General features: G+C 43.1%; 1 protein-coding gene across 1 annotated transcript in view; it reads left to right on the plus strand.

Annotated features, from left to right (window-relative positions):
* The window catches only part of LOC142259295 (uncharacterized), a 145,108-nt gene that overhangs the window by 118,475 nt on the left and 8,350 nt on the right, over positions 1 to 18,283 (plus strand). Inside the window, 1 exon segment of the mRNA XM_075331769.1 lies at positions 9,780 to 9,873. Within this exon segment, the coding sequence (XP_075187884.1) occupies positions 9,780 to 9,873 (94 nt within the window).

The following is an 18,283-nucleotide window of genomic DNA, read 5'->3' on the forward strand; positions in this document are numbered from 1 at the left end:
TCAATGTTTCTATGTGGATGTATATGTTAAAGAACCATGACAGTCTTGTGTGCATAGATGTGTCTATGAATGATTGACTGTCTGAGCAGCTGCCAACGTCAATTACTTGTTTAAGAGGTCTTTGAAGCTTCCAAAGAAAAGAAGGGGAAACATTTTTTTTTTACTTCAAGGTTATATGTATGTATATTATTTAGAGTAAATAAGTTATAGTACATAAGTATAAATAATGAAGGAATTTATACAGAATATAGCTTATTCATAGACATATTTCTTTAGTATAGAGATGTTAGGATCCTTATTAAAGGTTTATTCTGAAGAATTACATTCTAGAATAAGGTTTTAACATTTTGATTTTTATACAGGTTTGTGTTACTTACTTCTTTTACTGATACACAGATTGGTAATCATTTAATCATTTTTCTTTTCAAATATGGAAGTAATATTTATAATATGGTTTTGAAGATATACAACATAAATTTTAATTTAATCTTGACATATTAATTTTTATAACATCATATTTCATGATATTAAAAGGAAAAGGTTGGGTTTTAATTACATTTTTATATTTGATTAATATATGTGTCTATATAATATTTTAATAATTAATATTAATCAGGTACAAAGGAAGAATTGGGAATAAAAAATATATATATATTTGAAGTATATCATAATGCATTTATATACTAAGAGAAGAGTATTATCTGCAAAGTTACATGACTTAATTATTTTTATAGGTTACTAATATGACAGGTATGGAAATCATACAAGGTATTGGTAATATTAAGATTATGTGTTATTAAGGACATAAGTGTCATATACATAGAAGGCCTTATTTTTTTATTCCAATTTTTATTCCGATTTTCATTTTTCCTTCTATTCCTATTTTTTATATTGATTATTTTTATTCAATATTCAAATTTTTTATCAAAATTTAAATTCTACAATTTTTTATTTTTCCTTCTAATTTTAATATCTCAATTGAGGAAACACTTCAATATTTAGTTAAGTAATATCTAATATAAGAATATTACTTTATTAAATATAAATCATATTAAAAGGGAAAGTTCCAATTTTTGGAAGAAAAGAACACTTCCTTCATCAATATATACAATTGTTTACTTCCTAGTAATACATTATTCTTATATTAGTATGTTAACACAATAAGGATGAAATATTACTTATAGTTACACATTTTCTTATACAGTAGGTTATTTAATAAATAATAGACAAATCAAATAAATTAAATTAGAGTAATAAAGATGGAAGATCGAGGTACATCTAGGTTTACCTTCCTATATTTACAAATAATATATATTATATTTCTTAATCAATAATAATTTATAATGAATAATATTGTGTTTTGATGGAATCATCCAGTCTTTTCTAAAAGGTTATTTGCTTTGGTTTATAATTTTACAAATGATCTAACTAAATAAGCCACATTGTTGCCTTTTATATTTATAACATGGTACATGTTATAGGTACATAATATATTATTTTATATTACATTTTGGTTACATTCAACACATTGCCACCTATGGGTTTGGAAAGGTAATTACACCAATGAAAAAAAAGGTTATTACATGAGAATACTATCGTCTATACCGTTATGCAGTATTATTAAATCATTCTAAGTATCAATTATATTAATACTTCTACGATAATAATAATGACATGGTATTATAGTTTTAGAGTTATGATACGCTGTGACATTTATTAGTGATAGTATCATTGCCATATTTGGTATTTAGATTAGGGAATGAAGTCTTCAATCAAGATTACAGAAGATAAAAAGACTTTTATTAATTTTTCTAAAGTTAAAAGGGATTCTACAAAAAGGTTTAAAAGGCTGAAACTAAAAGGTAACGTCTCAAATAAGGCTGTGTTACATACAATACACTTACCACTGCGGGACCTCAGAAACACAGTGATCTTATGGTTCCAGGATGGACAACCCTGACACATGGTCTGTGCCTTAAGACCTCACTACAGTTACTAAGGAGAGCAATAACGTGTTAAAGTTAACCCATGTCATGCTGACCAAGAACGTCTTAACATCTGTTCCAGGATTTGACAACAGGCAGCGTGGAGGATAAAGGTGACAAATGTAAATTACACTGCACAGACATCAAAGACTTATGCTATTCTTCTACACTTATGAACTGTGGTTTATCAACATTGGCTATGGACTTTGTAATAAAGAATAAAGTTTATGGACTTGATCTAACGATGATAAATGCAATATAGTATTAAATTGGTAACCATTCATCTTTTATCAAAGGATTTATTTTTAAGAGACTATGTATATGCCGGATTACATCGGAGATAAGAAGAAATCATTCCAGAGGACATCATATGGTGACCGGATTTGTTTTGCATCTTTTTAGGTTTAGGAAGGTATAATTATATATTTTATATGATTATCAGTCACGGCCTACGATAACATTAATCCACATTATTATATTATTGAACTTACAACATGAATAATGCAAATTGATTATTATTCATTATTATTATTGATATTAATCCATTATCGCCAAATAAGGGAAAAAGATCTGTTATTTTAATGATGTATTAATTCATTTTCGGGGTTTCATTAATAATAATAATAATAATAATAATTCACCCACCTCAAGGGGGAATTGTTAAAACATTAAAATTAATACATCTAGTTATCAAACATTTTATAGTAGGACATATATGTTCACAGTTCTGTTTATTTTGGAGGGCATAGTTTATTGATAAAGTTCTTATAAGGAATAAATATTAAGATATCCATATTGAATATACATAAGTGCTGACATGGTATATATATATATATATCCTTCCATCTGGAAGCTTCTAGAGATTACATCATGTGACATGCGTCCAGCAGTAATTTCCCTATATGGTTTGAACAGTTGTCATATAACATGACACGATGGAGGGGGCTACTCCTGCTCCTGCACGTCGTCAGCTGTCCCAGTATCCTTCCAGGCTGCAAGATGAACACATGCTGAAAAGCCTACAGTATATCACCCCTGCTTTACCATTCAGGATCCAAGGAGAGATGGATGAAGATTTTCTATTGATCAGTATGGACTCATTGAACTCTTTTACGTAAGCTAATGCAGTATATTTTTTTTTCCCTTTTCTGTAACTGAACTACAACTTTATAATTTAGCAATCATTTTTATATATATAAACTACATTTATTTTTTACACATTTTGTAGTCTATTTTTCATGCGTCTTATCACGTAATTGAAGAAAAATATATTTAAGAGTATATTTTTAACAATATGAGATTAATATTTTCATAACAACTTCATGTTGTGAGTCCTTCACAGAATCCAAGACCATGGCTCCCAATGGCGCAGTTATGAACTCTTTTGGGAGAGTCCCTTTGAGGGGGTCCTGTCACCCCTCTGTCCTGGGTCTGGGCTCTTCTCCCTACACCCCGGTCTGCTGAACTTTCCTGTGCTCCACATTGGGCTTTGCAGGTATCCCAGCGTGCTCCATGTGTGGAGCTTCCTAGGCCTATATAAAGCCGATCAAGACATAAACCTGTGCCTTGTAGTAAGACTGTTATTATGTGCACAGCGACTGTCTGTGGTCTCCAGGACGTCTCCTGCTGCGGCTTCTTCTGCTCCTCGTCACCGATCTTCCCTCACCTCTGCTAATGTCTGATTACAGCTTCCAGTGCCGCACTTTATGAGCCCCTGACAACGCTTATATATGCAAATAAAAATGGGATCACATCGTACACACACGGCTCCGCTCAGTACACATCATATACACACAGCTCCGCTCCGTACACATCATATACACACGGCTCTGCTCCGTACACATCATATACACACGGTTCCTCTCCGTACACCTCGTACACACACGGCTCTGCTCCGTACACCTCGTACACACACGACCCTGCTCCGTACACCTCGTACACACACGATTCTGCTCCGTACAACTCGTACACACACGACTCTGCTCCATACACCTCGTACACACACGACTCTGCTCCATACACTTCGTACACACGGCTCCGCTCCGTACACCTCGTACACACATGGCTCCGCTCCGTACACCTCGTACACACACGGCTCCGCTCCGTACACCTCGCACACACGCGGCTCCGCTCCGTACACCTCGTACACACACGACTCTGCTCCGTACACCTCGTACACACACGGCTCCGCTCCGTACACCTCGTACACACACGGCTCCGCTCCGTACACCTCGTACACACACGGCTCTGCTCCGTACACCTCGTACACACACGGCTCTGCTCCGTACACCTCGTACACACACGGCTCTGCTCTGTATACCTCGTACACACACGGCTCCGCTCCGTACACCTCCTACACACACGGCTCTGCTCCGTACACCTTGTACACACACGGTTCTGCTACATCCACACTGTAAACCCCTCCTGACCCCACACATAAACTTCCCCTCATCCAGCACCATGACAACCAGCACAGCAGAGTCCTGCATACACTGAGGAGCTGATCATGTGACCCCTGACTCCTCCCCTCCATGTGACATCATCACAGGTCCTGTAAGCACAGAGCAGCCATATATCTAGTGTGCGGCTCTGCAGGTGGAGGTAGGTGCAGGGTCTCTGTTATTTTGGGGTCATCATTATCATTAACCCCTTCATGTCCAGTTCCAGACCAGTTTACTCCGGTTCTTGATCAGGCACATTTTCATATTAGAAAGGGGAGGAGCCAGCACTGCCTGATCAGACATGTCAGATGGAGATAAATCCCCTCCCCCGGTCCCCCGTCTGGCCAAAATGCCCCCCATTCTCCCTCCCCATACTGATCATCTAAGATGGTGGCCGCATGCTGCATTCATCCTCCTCCTCTGGTTTCTGTCACATGTGACATGTCTGATGTGACCGAAACGTCCTCCCCAGGTCCAGCTAAGTCATCATCTGTCACTCCCCGGTCCTCCCCCGGTCTCCTGATACCAGCTGCTGCTCCGTCCTCGCGATCCCTACTCCTCCTCAGAAAACTATCGGCCGCATGCGCAGAGCGGTTCTAACCCCAGGGCTTGATGCCAGGTGATATTACACAGCTGGTATCAACTCCATTTATTACCCCGTTTGCCACCACACCAGGGCAACGGGATGAGCCAGAGTGAAGTGCCAGGATCGTTACATCTAATGGATGCGCCACTGCTGGGACGGCTGCTATTTTTAGGCTGGGAAGGGCCAAATAACCATGGCCCTTCCCATCCTGAGAATACCAGATGCCAACTGTCATCTTCACCTTGGCTGGTGATCCAATTTGGGGGGAACCCATGTTTTTGTTTGTTTTTTTTCAATTATTTATCAATAATTTAAAAAAAAAAAAAAACAGCGTGGGGTGCCCTCTGTTTTGGATTACCAGTCAAGGTGAAGCTGCCAACTGTGATCTGCAGGCTTCAGCCATCTGCTTTACCCTAGCTGCCTATCAAAAATGGGGGGAACCCACATAGGTTTTTTCAATTATTTATTTTTTGGCTAAATATAAGGTAAACACCCTTCACTGCCACATGAAAGTCACTAAAGGGTGCCAGCTTAGATTATGCTGGGGGGTGGGACATTAGATATGTGTTTGTCCATCCATCCATCCTAGCTTTTTAGGCTGTGTCCACGATCAGTGTTTGCAGCGTTTTGGACACAGTCTTTTCGCTGCGTCCAAAATGCTGCGCTGTGCAGTACAAGCGCAATGGAAGGATTTTTGGAAATCTCCTGCCCACTGTGCTTGTTTTTTTCCTCAGCATAAACTGACCTGCAGCGCGGCTTCCTGAGCCTCAGCATGACAATTTATGCTGTGGAGACGAGAGTTTCGCCCAAAGGGAAAATAGAGCTAAAGTCCTCAGCAGCCTGAACCTGGATCGTGGGTCCGGGCAGCTGCGTTCTCCAGTGGACAATACTCGCATCTCTGCACGAAAGCTGACATTGCGTCCTAGACACAGTGTCGCCGGGTCGTGGGCACATAGCCTAAAAGTGAGAAATTTGGCATTACAGCAACATTTTTGTGAAGCACCTGTGGTTTCAAAATGCTCACTATACCCCCGAATGAAATCCTTGAGGGTCTAATTTTCAAAATGGGGTCACTTGTGGGGGTTTCTGCTGTATAGGCACCTTAGAAGTCCTGAAAATGCATGGTTCCTGTAATTTTTTTTCAATTTTTCCAAAATTCACATGGTGCTCCTTCTGTTATGAGCCCTCCCGTTTGTCCAAACAGGTTTTTAGCCACATGTGGGGTATCCCTGCGCTCATAAGAAATTGGATAACAAACTGTGGCGTCCACATTTTGGTGTTGCCGCTTGAAAAAGTGAGAGATTTGGTGCTAAAGCAACATTTTTGTGGGAAAAAAAAAAAGAAACTTTTCAATATGATGACCTAAGTTTATTAAATTCTATAAAGTATCTGTGGGTTCAAAATGCTCACTATACCCCTGGAGAAAATCCTTGAGGGGTCCAGTTTCCAAAATGTGATCACTTTTGATGGAGCTCCACTGTTTAGGCAGCTCAGGAGCTCCAAACGCAACATGGCATTCGCTAATGAATCCAGACAATTTTACAGTCAAATGGCGCTCCTTCCCTTCCGAGCCCTGCCGTGCACCCAAACATTTGATTTCCATCACATTTGAGGTATCTGTGTACTCAGGAAAAACTGCACTATAAATTGTATGCTGCATTTTTCCTGTTACCCTTGTGAAAAAAGAGCTTTGATGTCACTTTGATGCCCATTTTGTGCCAGTTTTATACTTTTTTTTTTGCTGCTTTTAAGTGTATTCACATCAGGGCTCCTCGCTGTATTGTATTTTATTAGAATTTTTTTATGTTTGTTAAACCTGTAAAAAAAAAAAAGACAAAAAAATAAAAAACTGAAAAAAAAAGATAAACCAACTTCAGCCTCGAATAAGAAACTGGATGAATAGGAAACCAACTTCAGCATTGTGTCTGATGTCGAGTGATACTAGTTTGAATATAAGGGAAATGTCTGTTATTACCACATATATACCCTTCCCCCCACACTGACTGACAGCCGCTGAGCATTGGAACCTGCTGTCAGTCAGTGCCGAGAGCGCGGTATACTGAGCAGTGACTAAAACCACATCGGTGCCACCCCTATGACTGAAAGCTGGACGCCGTCTCAATATATGTCTAGGATCACATTTACATATTTCTTAGCTATTTAGTAACAATTGTTATTTTGTATATATGGCTGTTTTTTACCTGGTCGGGTCCAATAACAGAGATTTGGACTGACAGTGGTATTTTCCTATATTTCACACATTTGGAAGAGGTGGGAGGGGGGTCATTTCAGTATTTATTTTCATATTCCTTACCTTGTAATTGGGGCTGATATAACTTCTCAGCGGTGACCATATCCTCTGTATATGGGGGAGGAGGCACCATCAGTTCTTTCTACCTTTTCCTCGAAAATAAGATGTACCCGGAAAATAAGCCCTAGTAGGATTTTTGGGGGTTTTCTTGAGTATACTTAAAATATAAGCCGTACTCCAAAAATACACCTTGGTTGTGGTTCCATAATGAATTGTCCAAACATCTAAAAAGGTAAAGAATACAGCAGGACTTTTATCAAAGAAAGCAGACACCACCAAAAGAAAACAAATATCCCCCCCAAAAAAATAATTGCACTCACTAGGCCCTAAACAATTACAGATGGCAAGTACTGATGGTGGATGGGCTCTCACACAGAGATCTGTGTCGCTGTCAGGTCACTCACTGTTCCCGCTGCATTGCACCGCAGAGCTGTGTATACAGTGACAGAGAAGGCAGAGGCAGTAATAAACCGTCTGTGCCTTATGTAGAGATGGACGGATTTCCTCTCCGTTGCTACATGATTGTGTGTAGCTGTGCTACTCTTATTTTTCCACCCACATTGCCGTATAAAGGATAGTTGTTTTTTTTTTTTTTTTTTTAAATGACTCATGGGTTTTAATTTTACCATAAAACTTACTGGAAATTAAGTAAAAATTCCAAGTGCGGTGAAATGTTGAGGAAAAAAGTAATTCCATCATTGTTTTTACTCCGTTCCCGATGTGCTGGAAGTGAGCGGTCAGCGTGATTCTCCAGGTCAGTGTGATTACGGCAATATCAGACATTTATTATCTAAGTGGTGACTAGAGATGAGCGGACCCATGGACGTTCGGCTTCTGCTGGTCCAGCTGAACATTTCTAAAGATCGGTTCTGGACTTGGACTTGACCTGGACGTTATTTGAAGTCACTGATTGGCAGTTCGGGTCTCCGCCCACATGCAGCCATAAACAGATCACTAACAGGGGAGGGCGGGTTTTTTCAGTTTTATTTCTTGGTGCACAATACACCTGATCACATGAGAGCGGTTTCCATACGTAAACCCCCAAACTCCAAACCTGAACTTTGCTATCTTGCAAAAGTCTGAGTTTGTACCGAAAACCGAACCGGTTCACTCATCTCTAGTAGTGAATAAAAATCAGACTTTTGTAAAAAAATAAAAAACATTAAAAAATCGGCTTGTGTCTCCATTTTCCGACATCAGAGTTGAGTGAGGACTTGTTTTTTGCTTGATGAACTGATGTTTTCATTAATACCATTTTAGGTGCAACTTCATTTCATGTTGAAATTTTTTTTTACTGCCCAAATGATATCGTCCCTTCATTATTATCTCGATTAATGTTACATATCAGCTCATCTCCTTCCCATTCAGGTCCTTTATAATATCGGATCCTCTCAGTGGATTTATTCTACATAAGAGAATTCTCCTGATTGCCCCGTGAAGGATGAATATGGACAGGGACAAGATGGCGGAGAGGATATTACACCTCACCCTAGAGATCCTCTTCCGGCTTACTGGAGAGGTGAGAGATTCTGATGACGTCACATTACATCATTCTTATCTATGGGAATAACAGATGGACAGAACTGGAGAGGTGAGGACTCTGGAAATGTCTGGAGTGAGATTTATTACTGTGTCTCTCCATAACCAGGATTACACAGTAGTGAAGAAGACCTCTAGTGAGCGCTGTCAGGCCCCTGTGTCTGAGGGATGGGGAAGACCCCTGAGCCCAATCACGGGGCCTCCACCTCACCCCCCGATACATGAGGACATCAATGACCAGAAGATCCTAGAACTCACCTACAAGATGACTGAGCTGCTGACTGGAGAGGTGACACTGCTGGGAATGCTGGGACATTATACAGTAACGCTATGAAGGGATCGGGGGGTGACGGTATCATTGTATGTGTCAGGTTCCTATAAGGTGTCAGGACGTCACCGTCTATTTCTCCATGGAGGAGTGGGAGTATTTAGAAGGACACAAAGATTTGTACAAGGACGTCATGATGGAGGTTCCCCAGCTCCTCACATCACCAGGTAATAGACAGGACTAAATACACACGGCCTATAATTATCTGTATGTAAGGAATGAATTCAGTCCCTGTATGTGTCTCCTCCAGTTCTATCCAGTAAGAGGACAACACCAGAGAGATGTCCCCGTCCTCTTCTCCCACAGGACTGTAAACAAGAAGATCCCGATGTTCCTCAGGATCATCAGGTAGATGGAGAGAAGGTGCCATGAAATCTCCCTATGATGTGTAGACGGCTGTGAAGGTCTTGTGCTCAGTCTTGTTTTATCCTCCAGTATTATATGTGTTATACTTGTGTAATGAGAGCGGTGGAGATGGCAGGATTAGAGCTGATCATAGCTGTGACTTCTCCATCTGTCTGTGACTTTTACAATATTTGTTTCAGGGGGAAGATCTGCCCCATATTAATACTACAGAGACATATTGTTTCAGGGGGAAGATCTGCCCCATATTAATACTACAGAGACATATGTGAGGGGTGATGAGCGGAGTAAAGAGGAGATTCCTACAGATAACCGCCCAGGTGAGTAGTGACCACTAAATGCAGAGAAGTCAAAGATTCTTCTTAGTCACCGGCTGTGGCTGCTTTATCAGGGTTGTAGTCCGGCCATAGGAAATGGTCACCATTCTGTTGCTAGACCAGCACATGCTCCTCTACCCAAAACTGTCCTCATTCTTTTGGGCATTGACACCCTTCTGTTGGAGTGATATCTGTCAGGTCTTACAGGTAGGATCCACCCTATCCCCTGAAATTAGAAGATGTTGATGTGTCGCCCAGGGTTATGGGCTACTTGATTCCGGGCAGTGTATGTCTGGGGAATATCACTTTGGTGGCCGTTGTCCGGTCCCGTGCCCTGGGTGCTTTTTGAAAAGGGGAATATTTACAGAAGATTTGAATAATGTTCACTCATGACGCCACTTGCGGTGTTGCGGCTATGTAGATGGAGCCGCTGCCTCACAATGTCCACTACCTGGGCTGGTGTTAATTGCAGCCTGGATGTTAGGCCCTCCGCAAGCAGGGCCGGGCCCCAGAGAGTAGGTAAGTGATGTGACGGGTGTCGGAAGAAGGTAGTCTACACAAAGGGTTTAGTGCAACTGGTTCTTTACACACTTTCTGTTGGTAACTGGTCACCCGAGGCCAGCTGGTTTCAACTTCAGGTCCACTTAGTGCCAGTTTAGTAATCTGGTGGCCTCTTCTCCTGCACCTATCTCTGGTTGGTGGGTCCCCGTGGCGTAGAGCAGCTGGTGATCTTCCACTGCAGTCTGTATGATGGTCGCGTGAACCCTGTAGGGTTGGAGTCTTTGGTCCTGTCCCCAGTTCTCCCTTTGCTACTGTGTCCCGGACGTCAAAGTCAGTGAGGTCCTTGCTGGTTCCCTCACTGTGCAGGTGTGTAGTTCCAGGAGTACTCCACCATACTACACAGGCAATTAAGCGACTGGGCCCTCAGGTTACTGTTCACTCCTGGTCAGTGCGTCTGCTCCCTTCCACCGTCTCCTCTGCCTCTCTCTCTCACTCTGACTGTCCACCGTCCGCCCCTCCCACCTGGTCAACTAGTGGACTGGATTGGCTCCACCTCTAGGCGGCCATCCATTGGTCCCACCCTAGCCTTGTACCATGCTATGGGGGAATGTTGGGGAAAACTGGGATTACCTGCAGTGTTTGTGTGTTACCGACAGTGGACTTCTAGGTCCCTAGGGGGTAGGCCCTGCATCCCGTTGGAGATGCAGTATCTTGTAGCTCCCTGATGGCTTCAGGGGCACTACATTCCCCCCTTGGTTAATTCCAGCACATCCTCGGGCTGCAAGTGAAACTGGATACATTTTCTAATTTTTGCATAATAACAACATAACAGGTCTTCCCACGCAGGGGAGGTTCAAGATTTAACGTTGCTTTAACTGGAGTACCCCTTCCCTTTTAACCACCACCCAAAGGTTATGGTTCCCAAAACCCTTGCAGGAGTTTAGTCACTGCATTTCTCTGATGACTAGGTCTCGGCCTACTCCGCCGCAAACCTTTCCTCCCGTCTGCCTCTCCATGGTGGCGGTGCTGGTTAGGGTCCATTGGTCGGGTGTACTCTGGTAGTGCACAACTGGTGCAACTATTTACAGGAAACGTTTTTGGCTGCCGCCAGTCCTGCAGCCTGGGTCCATTTTTATCAAATCAAACTGGTAGAATGCAACATTTTAAAGTTTTATCTTCTATTATCCATTTTTATCAAAACATCTTAAATCAGCTAAATCAACATTATTTACATTTCATATTTAACTTTATGTACATCTTGTTTTAAACACCTAATTTTCTGTACCTGAGCAGAGGTTGACCTAGGTTGCTATGGGTAGACCTACGTAATCCTGGGGTGTCAACTTGTCTTTATGGTGCACTAGTATCTGGTGTCTGTGTCACTCTAGTGTCTCTAAGTGAACTAACTGTTTGACACTTCTCAATCTTCCAGTGTGATTGACAGATGTGCTATTTGTAGGCTCCTCTGGTGTTACTACAGCAGGTAGTTCTTCTGGAGCTGGGATTACTTCTTCTTGAATGACTTCTTCCACTGGTTGTGGGAATATAATCATTGGTACAATTATGGCTCCGTTGTATTAAGGCCAGTTTTCAGGAAAGACACACAATACTTGGAGAATTACCTTTTCTTTCTGTTCTGGTACTTCAGGTATACTGGAAATCACTTCTTAAGGTTTTAATTGTTCTGGACATTTCTTCAAATAATCTCTTGATAATGTATATGTAGTTTTCCCTTGATCTTGGGCAATTGAACAAGCTTTCTTGATGTTTGTATTATAATGTAGCACAGTGTAGAGTTTGCTTCCCACTGATCATCAAGTTTGTGTGCTCTTCTCTTCCTTTTCAGAACTATTTCTCCAGGGGTTAGTGGATCAGCTTTTGCATTCTTGTTATAGTCCTTTTCTTGTCTTTCTTGACTCTGCTTCAAGCTCCTCTGAACGCATTCTTGTATTCTTTTGTACTGCGCTTGGCGATTGGTATTCCAGTCAGTTTCTGATGGATCAAGCTCTGGCATGATAACTTCCATTTCAAGATCAGCTGGTAATCTTCCAGATCTGCGCACATGAGGTAAGCTTTTATTTAGTCCAAAAATACACACAACACACAAATATCATAAAACCAATTAAAATGTGCAGGAATAGCACAGGTGCAAACACGTTCCCCCTATGACCAGATGGAACAGGTATTACCACACGTAAAGTCATACAAGGTACCATACATAATCATCAACAGTAATGGTTATCTATACCTCCTATTTATATCAATGGGGTTAGCATAACCCACAGGGTTTATAACATGAAAAAATGGTGATAAGGACATACAACGCATATACCCCGATAATCATGTGCTGTACAATATCAGACCACGGGCACATAAGTGTGCAAAAGTGATATATCCCTGGTAATGGAACCTGTACAGTAACACCAATAAATTATTGATTGATGGCCAACCATGAAATATCAATTCTTGTACCGGAACTCATATGGGGCATAAAGCCCACCAGAATCTAACAATGAGATCTAGTAAATACACAGCAGGGGTCATATATGTCAGTATCGTCACCTAATCAGGAGGGATAATAGAGATGGAGGTATCTATTAGGCCATAATAATATAATACCCAGTTGTGGAGCATGGAACAGAGGTCATGGCAACACCAGAGGGAACGTGGCAGGCCCCACGCGTATCGCTGCATCATGAAGCTGTCCGCAGCGATACGCGTGGGCCTTGCCACGTATGTCCTTATCACCATTTTTTTCATGTTATAAACCCTGAGGGTTATGCTAACCCCATTGATATAAATAGGAGGTATAGCTAACCATTACTGTTGATGATTATGTATGGTACCTTGTATGACTTTACGTGTGGTCATACCTGTTCCATCTGGTCATAGGGGGAACGTGTTTGCACCTGTGCTATTCCTGCACATTTTAATTGGTTTTATGATATTTGTGTGTTGTGTGTATTTTTGGACTAAATAAAAACTGTTATTTATATAAGTATATGGACAGTCATTGGTTATTTACACAATTGGGTTGCGCGCCCATTATGCATGAGCTTTTCCTCTCCTTTTTCACTTATGTTGTTTCATGCAGGCTGCAGCACCCTTGTCTTAATTATCATACCATCTGAGCTGTGCATTCGGTATTTTTGTTTTAGCATGAGGTAAGCTGGCGTACAGTTTGTTGAACTTACTGGGATGTTATTGTAGATATCCACTAAAGGTGGCTTTACACGCTACGATTTTGCTACAGCGATCTCGTTGGGGTCACGGAATTTGTGACGCACATCCGGCCGCTTTAGCGATCTCGTTGTGTGTGTAACTCCTATGAGCGATTTTGAATCGTCGCAAAAATGTTCAAAATCGCTCATCGGTGACATGCCCCCCTCTTCCCAAATATCGTTGCTGATACTTGGGCGATGTAGTTCGTCGTTCCTGCGGCAGCACACATCGCTACGCGTGACACCGCAGGAACGAGGAACCTCACGTTACCTGCGTCCCACCAGCAATGAGGAAGGAAGAAGGTGAGCGGGATGTTCGTCCCGCTCATCTCCGCCCCTCCGCTTTGATTGGGCGGCCGCTTAGTGACGTCGCTGTGACGCCGAACGAACCGCCCCTTTAGAAAGGAGGCGGTACACCGGTCACAGCAACGCCGCTAGGTAAGTACGTGTGACAGGGGTGCTCGATTTTGTGCGCGACGGGCAGCGATATGGCCGTGTCACACAAACGATGGGGGCGGGTCGCACGCTAGCGATATCGGTACCGATATCGTAGCGTATAAAGCGGCCTTAAGTCAGGTAGCTTCTCTGGCCACATATTTTTTTTCCTCTAGTGGTAGAGTCTTCAGCAAGTCAATAACAATCTGGTTCATTCTTTCACACATGCCTTGGTTTATGCATGGTATGGAGTGGTACGAATCTTCTTGCACCGATATAAGTTGCAGAATTCCTGGAATATCTCTTCTTCGAATGCAGGTCCTTGATCTGTCAATACCTGTCCTGGAATCCATGAGGTCTGCAAAAATGAGCTTGAAAGGGTTTTGCTGCAGTCTCTGCTGTTAAGTCTTTTACTGGAACGACCACTAAGAACCTGGAGTAATGGTCCACCATTGTGAGTGCGTAGGTGTAGCCTGTTCTGGGTTTTTGTTTTACATGATCCAGTGCCACAAGCTCCAATGACTGTTTGGTAACAATGGGCTGCAGTGGTGCTTTTTGACTGTCACGATCCTTCCTTCTCAAAGCACAGGGTCCACAGTTCCTGCACCAATTTTCTATGGAGGGTCTCATCCCAATCCAGTAGAACCTGTCTAGCAGCAATGCTTCCAATTTTTTCCAGCCAAAATATCCCACTCGATCATGGTAGGCTTCCAGCACTATCTGGATGTGGCTTTTGGGGATTACCACTTGGCACACTCTTTCTTGAGTATTAGGGTTGGTAACACTTCTGCATAGTTTACCTCGGTGGATGCACAGCCTGCTTCTTCCTTTCCACAGTTGCTGAGTTTCAAGTGGGGCATCAGGAGCATGAACCTGGTTGTATGATCAGTTTTTTGATCAATTTCAGTGCAGGGTCACCATCCTGGGTTTCCTTCCATTCGTGATGAGGTAATGGGTTTAATGCCGCCTCTTGATGCTTGTTACAGGATTGCTGGTATTGAGAGGCGCTAGGGCGGTGGAAAGCTGGCAATTCAATCTCTTTTAGCTCGTCCATATCTTCTCCCTCCTCTGGTAAGTGAGGCATCTTGGACAATGCATCTTAATTGGCATTTTTGCGACCAGCCCAATACTTGATGGTAAAATCATAGTTTGCTAGTCGAGCCACCCAATGTTGCTCCAGTGCACCCAATTTTGCTGTATCCAGGTGGGTCAGAGGGTTGTTATCCGTGTAGATGGTGAACTTCGTGGCTGCCAGATAGTGCTTGAACCGCTCTGACAGCCCAGACCAATGCTAGGAACTCCCAACTTGAAGGAGCTGTAATTTTCAGGGTTCCTCTCTGTAGGACGGAGCTTCCTGCTGGCGTAGGCAATCACTCTTTCTTTAACATCTTACACTTGGGATACCACAGCTCCTAGTTCCACGTTACTGGCATCGGTATACGGCACAAAGGGTAGATTGTAGTCAGGATACGCCATAATCTCGTCACCAGTCAGGGCCAACTTCATCTGTCTGAAGCAGTTTTCTTCCCCTTCACCCCATTGAAATGGAGGACCAGAAGTTTTGCCCTTCTTGGCCTGGCCTACCAGGAGCTCTTGTAAAGGCGCTGCCATCTTTGTGTAACCCTTGATGAATCTCCTGTAGTATCCTACCAGGCCCAGGAACTGATGGACTTCTTTGACGGTGGTTGGTCTTGGCCAGTTCTTGATAAGTGTACTCTTTTCTGGGTCTGGTGCCACTCCTTCTGCACTGACAACATGTCCATCTTGGACAATAATATCTTATTGGACCCTGGGTTTGAATAGGTGGAAGTTTTATGGTTTCAACTTCATTCCATACTTGGACAATGCTTCAAATACCTCAGCTAGATGTTCTAAATGTTCCTTATAGGTCTTCGAGTATATGATCATGTCATCCAGGTAGAGCAGCACTGTCTCGAAGTTGCAGTGTCCCAAACAACATTCCATCAACCTTTTAAAATGTTCCAGGCGCGTTGCAGAGTCCAAATGGCATGCTGTTAAATTCACACAGTCCCATTGGGGTGGCAAATGCAGTTTTCTCCCGATCCTCTTCTGCGACAGAGACTTGCCAATAGCCACTAGTGAGATCTAGGGTGGAAAAGTAGTTAACAGCCTTCAATGCAGTCAGGGATTCTTCTATGCGGGGAAGTGGATAGGCATACTTGTGCATTATCTGTTTGATCTGCCTATAGTCCACGCACATCTTCATGGTGCCATCCTTCTTCTTGACTAGAACCAATGGAGCTGCCCAGCGGCTACAACTGTCTCTGATAACCCCAGCCTCCTTCATGTTCTTCAGCATCTCTTTGGCACACTGGTAATGTTTAGGTGGCATAGGTCTGTACCTTTCTTTAATGGGAGGGTGATTCCCTGTGGGTATGTGATGGTGAACCCCTTTGATTCTCCCAAAGTCTAGTGGATGCTTACTGAAAACTTGTTCGTATTGCACTACCTTGTAAACCCCATGTATCTGGTGTGTAGGGGTGAAATCATTACCTACATGCAATTCCTGACACCAATCCTCCAGCTACTTTTGGTAATTATCAACCTCTGCCTGCTCTGCTGGGATCAGGGATTCCACCGCCTGGTTGGAGTCGTCTGTTAGAGTGAACAATTTGGCAATGGTAGCGTACCTGGGCAATTTAGTTTCCTCCTCCCCACAATTTAGTACTCGCATGGGTACTCTTCCCCAGTGAATGTCAACCACTCCCTGGGCTGTCAGGACTGTAGACCAATTTTCTGAATAAACGGGCTCCACCACCGCCTGGTAGTCCTGCCCTTTAAGGCCTATTGCTGCCCGACACCATATCATCATTTCACTTCGGGGAGGTATTACAATGGTACCAGAGTCTATTACCTGTATATTACCAATTTCTCCACCGGACAGGTTTACCTGTTGTTTCTGCAGGAGAGCTCGGATGTCTCTTTGTAGGACCCTCTGCTGCCCAGCACCTGCAGTTTCAGCAATCTGTTGAAGTAAAAACAACACTTCTCCCAAACAGTTTTGAAAGACATTGTTGCCAAAAATCACCTGCGGATTCCTGTCATTGGCAACAGTTTCTACTACAATTAAGCCTTGGCCTTTTAACTCTACTTGGTTACTTCCTTGAACCCAACCTGCGCTACTGGTAGTCCATTTACAGCATAAATAGTGAGGCCCGAGTCCGGATGGGTGAGTTCATTATCTGACCAAAATCTTTTATACAGTGCATATGGTATAGTGGTTACCTGGGAAGCGGTGTCCAGCAATGCAGAAGTAGGAATTCCATCCAGTGTGATGGACAGAATTGGTCGTCCTCCTACATACCGGTCTCGCCAGTCAAATGGGCCTTGTCGTCTTAAGCCTGAGGGTTGGCCATTGGCCCCAGGGTTTGCCGGTTTAAAGGACAGCTTCTTGCAAAATGGCCGCCATGGTGCAATGACGTCAGATAGGTTGTCCAGGCGAGTCGTAGCGGTCACTGCTCCCTCTGGACTATAGGATTCTCTCTCCTCGCATCCATGGGACATCCTCAGAAGAGTTAGCTAGCTGGATCCTTTCCACTGGCTTGGATTCTGGCTTGATCTGCATCACTTTCAGGATCAAAGCAACATCCTTGCTCAGCTGCTGCACTTGAGAACATAAGCATTTGGAGCACCAGGGGGCGCACCCTGTTCATTAGCTGCTACTACAGTCAAGGAGGAGGGCTCTACTCTCATAGGTGTGGTACTGGCTTGCCAGGACTGGGGAACAGAGTCTGTGATTACAGGGAATTGCAGGGCTTTTATGGTCTGGTCTTTCAAAACAACAAAGTCCAGGTCCGGGTGTTCTAGGGCCCACAGGCGCAGCTGCTTACTGTCCTCTACATGTTTCAAGGTCCGTAGCGCTGATTGTAATCACAAAGCTTAAGCTGGTGTCACACATAGCGACAGCGACAACGACATCGACCGTTTTCTGTGACGTAACAGTGACCTTGTAAGTCGCTGTTATGATCGCTGCTTAGCTGTCAAACACAGCGACGCAGCAGCGATCATAACGTCGCTACATGTGCAGAGAGCAGGGAGCCGCGCACACTGCTTAGCGCTGGCTCCTTGCTCTCCTAGCTACAGTACACATCGGGTTAATTAACCCGATGTGTACTGCAGCTACATGTCACAGTGCAGAGAGCAGGGAGCCGCGCACACTGCTTAGCTCTGGCTCCTTGCTCTCCTAGCTGCAGTACACATAGGGTTAATTAACCGATGCGTACTGCAGCTACATG

Source organism: Anomaloglossus baeobatrachus (assembly GCF_048569485.1).
Source record: "Anomaloglossus baeobatrachus isolate aAnoBae1 chromosome 5 unlocalized genomic scaffold, aAnoBae1.hap1 SUPER_5_unloc_6, whole genome shotgun sequence".
Taxonomy (NCBI): Eukaryota; Metazoa; Chordata; class Amphibia; order Anura; family Aromobatidae; genus Anomaloglossus; species Anomaloglossus baeobatrachus.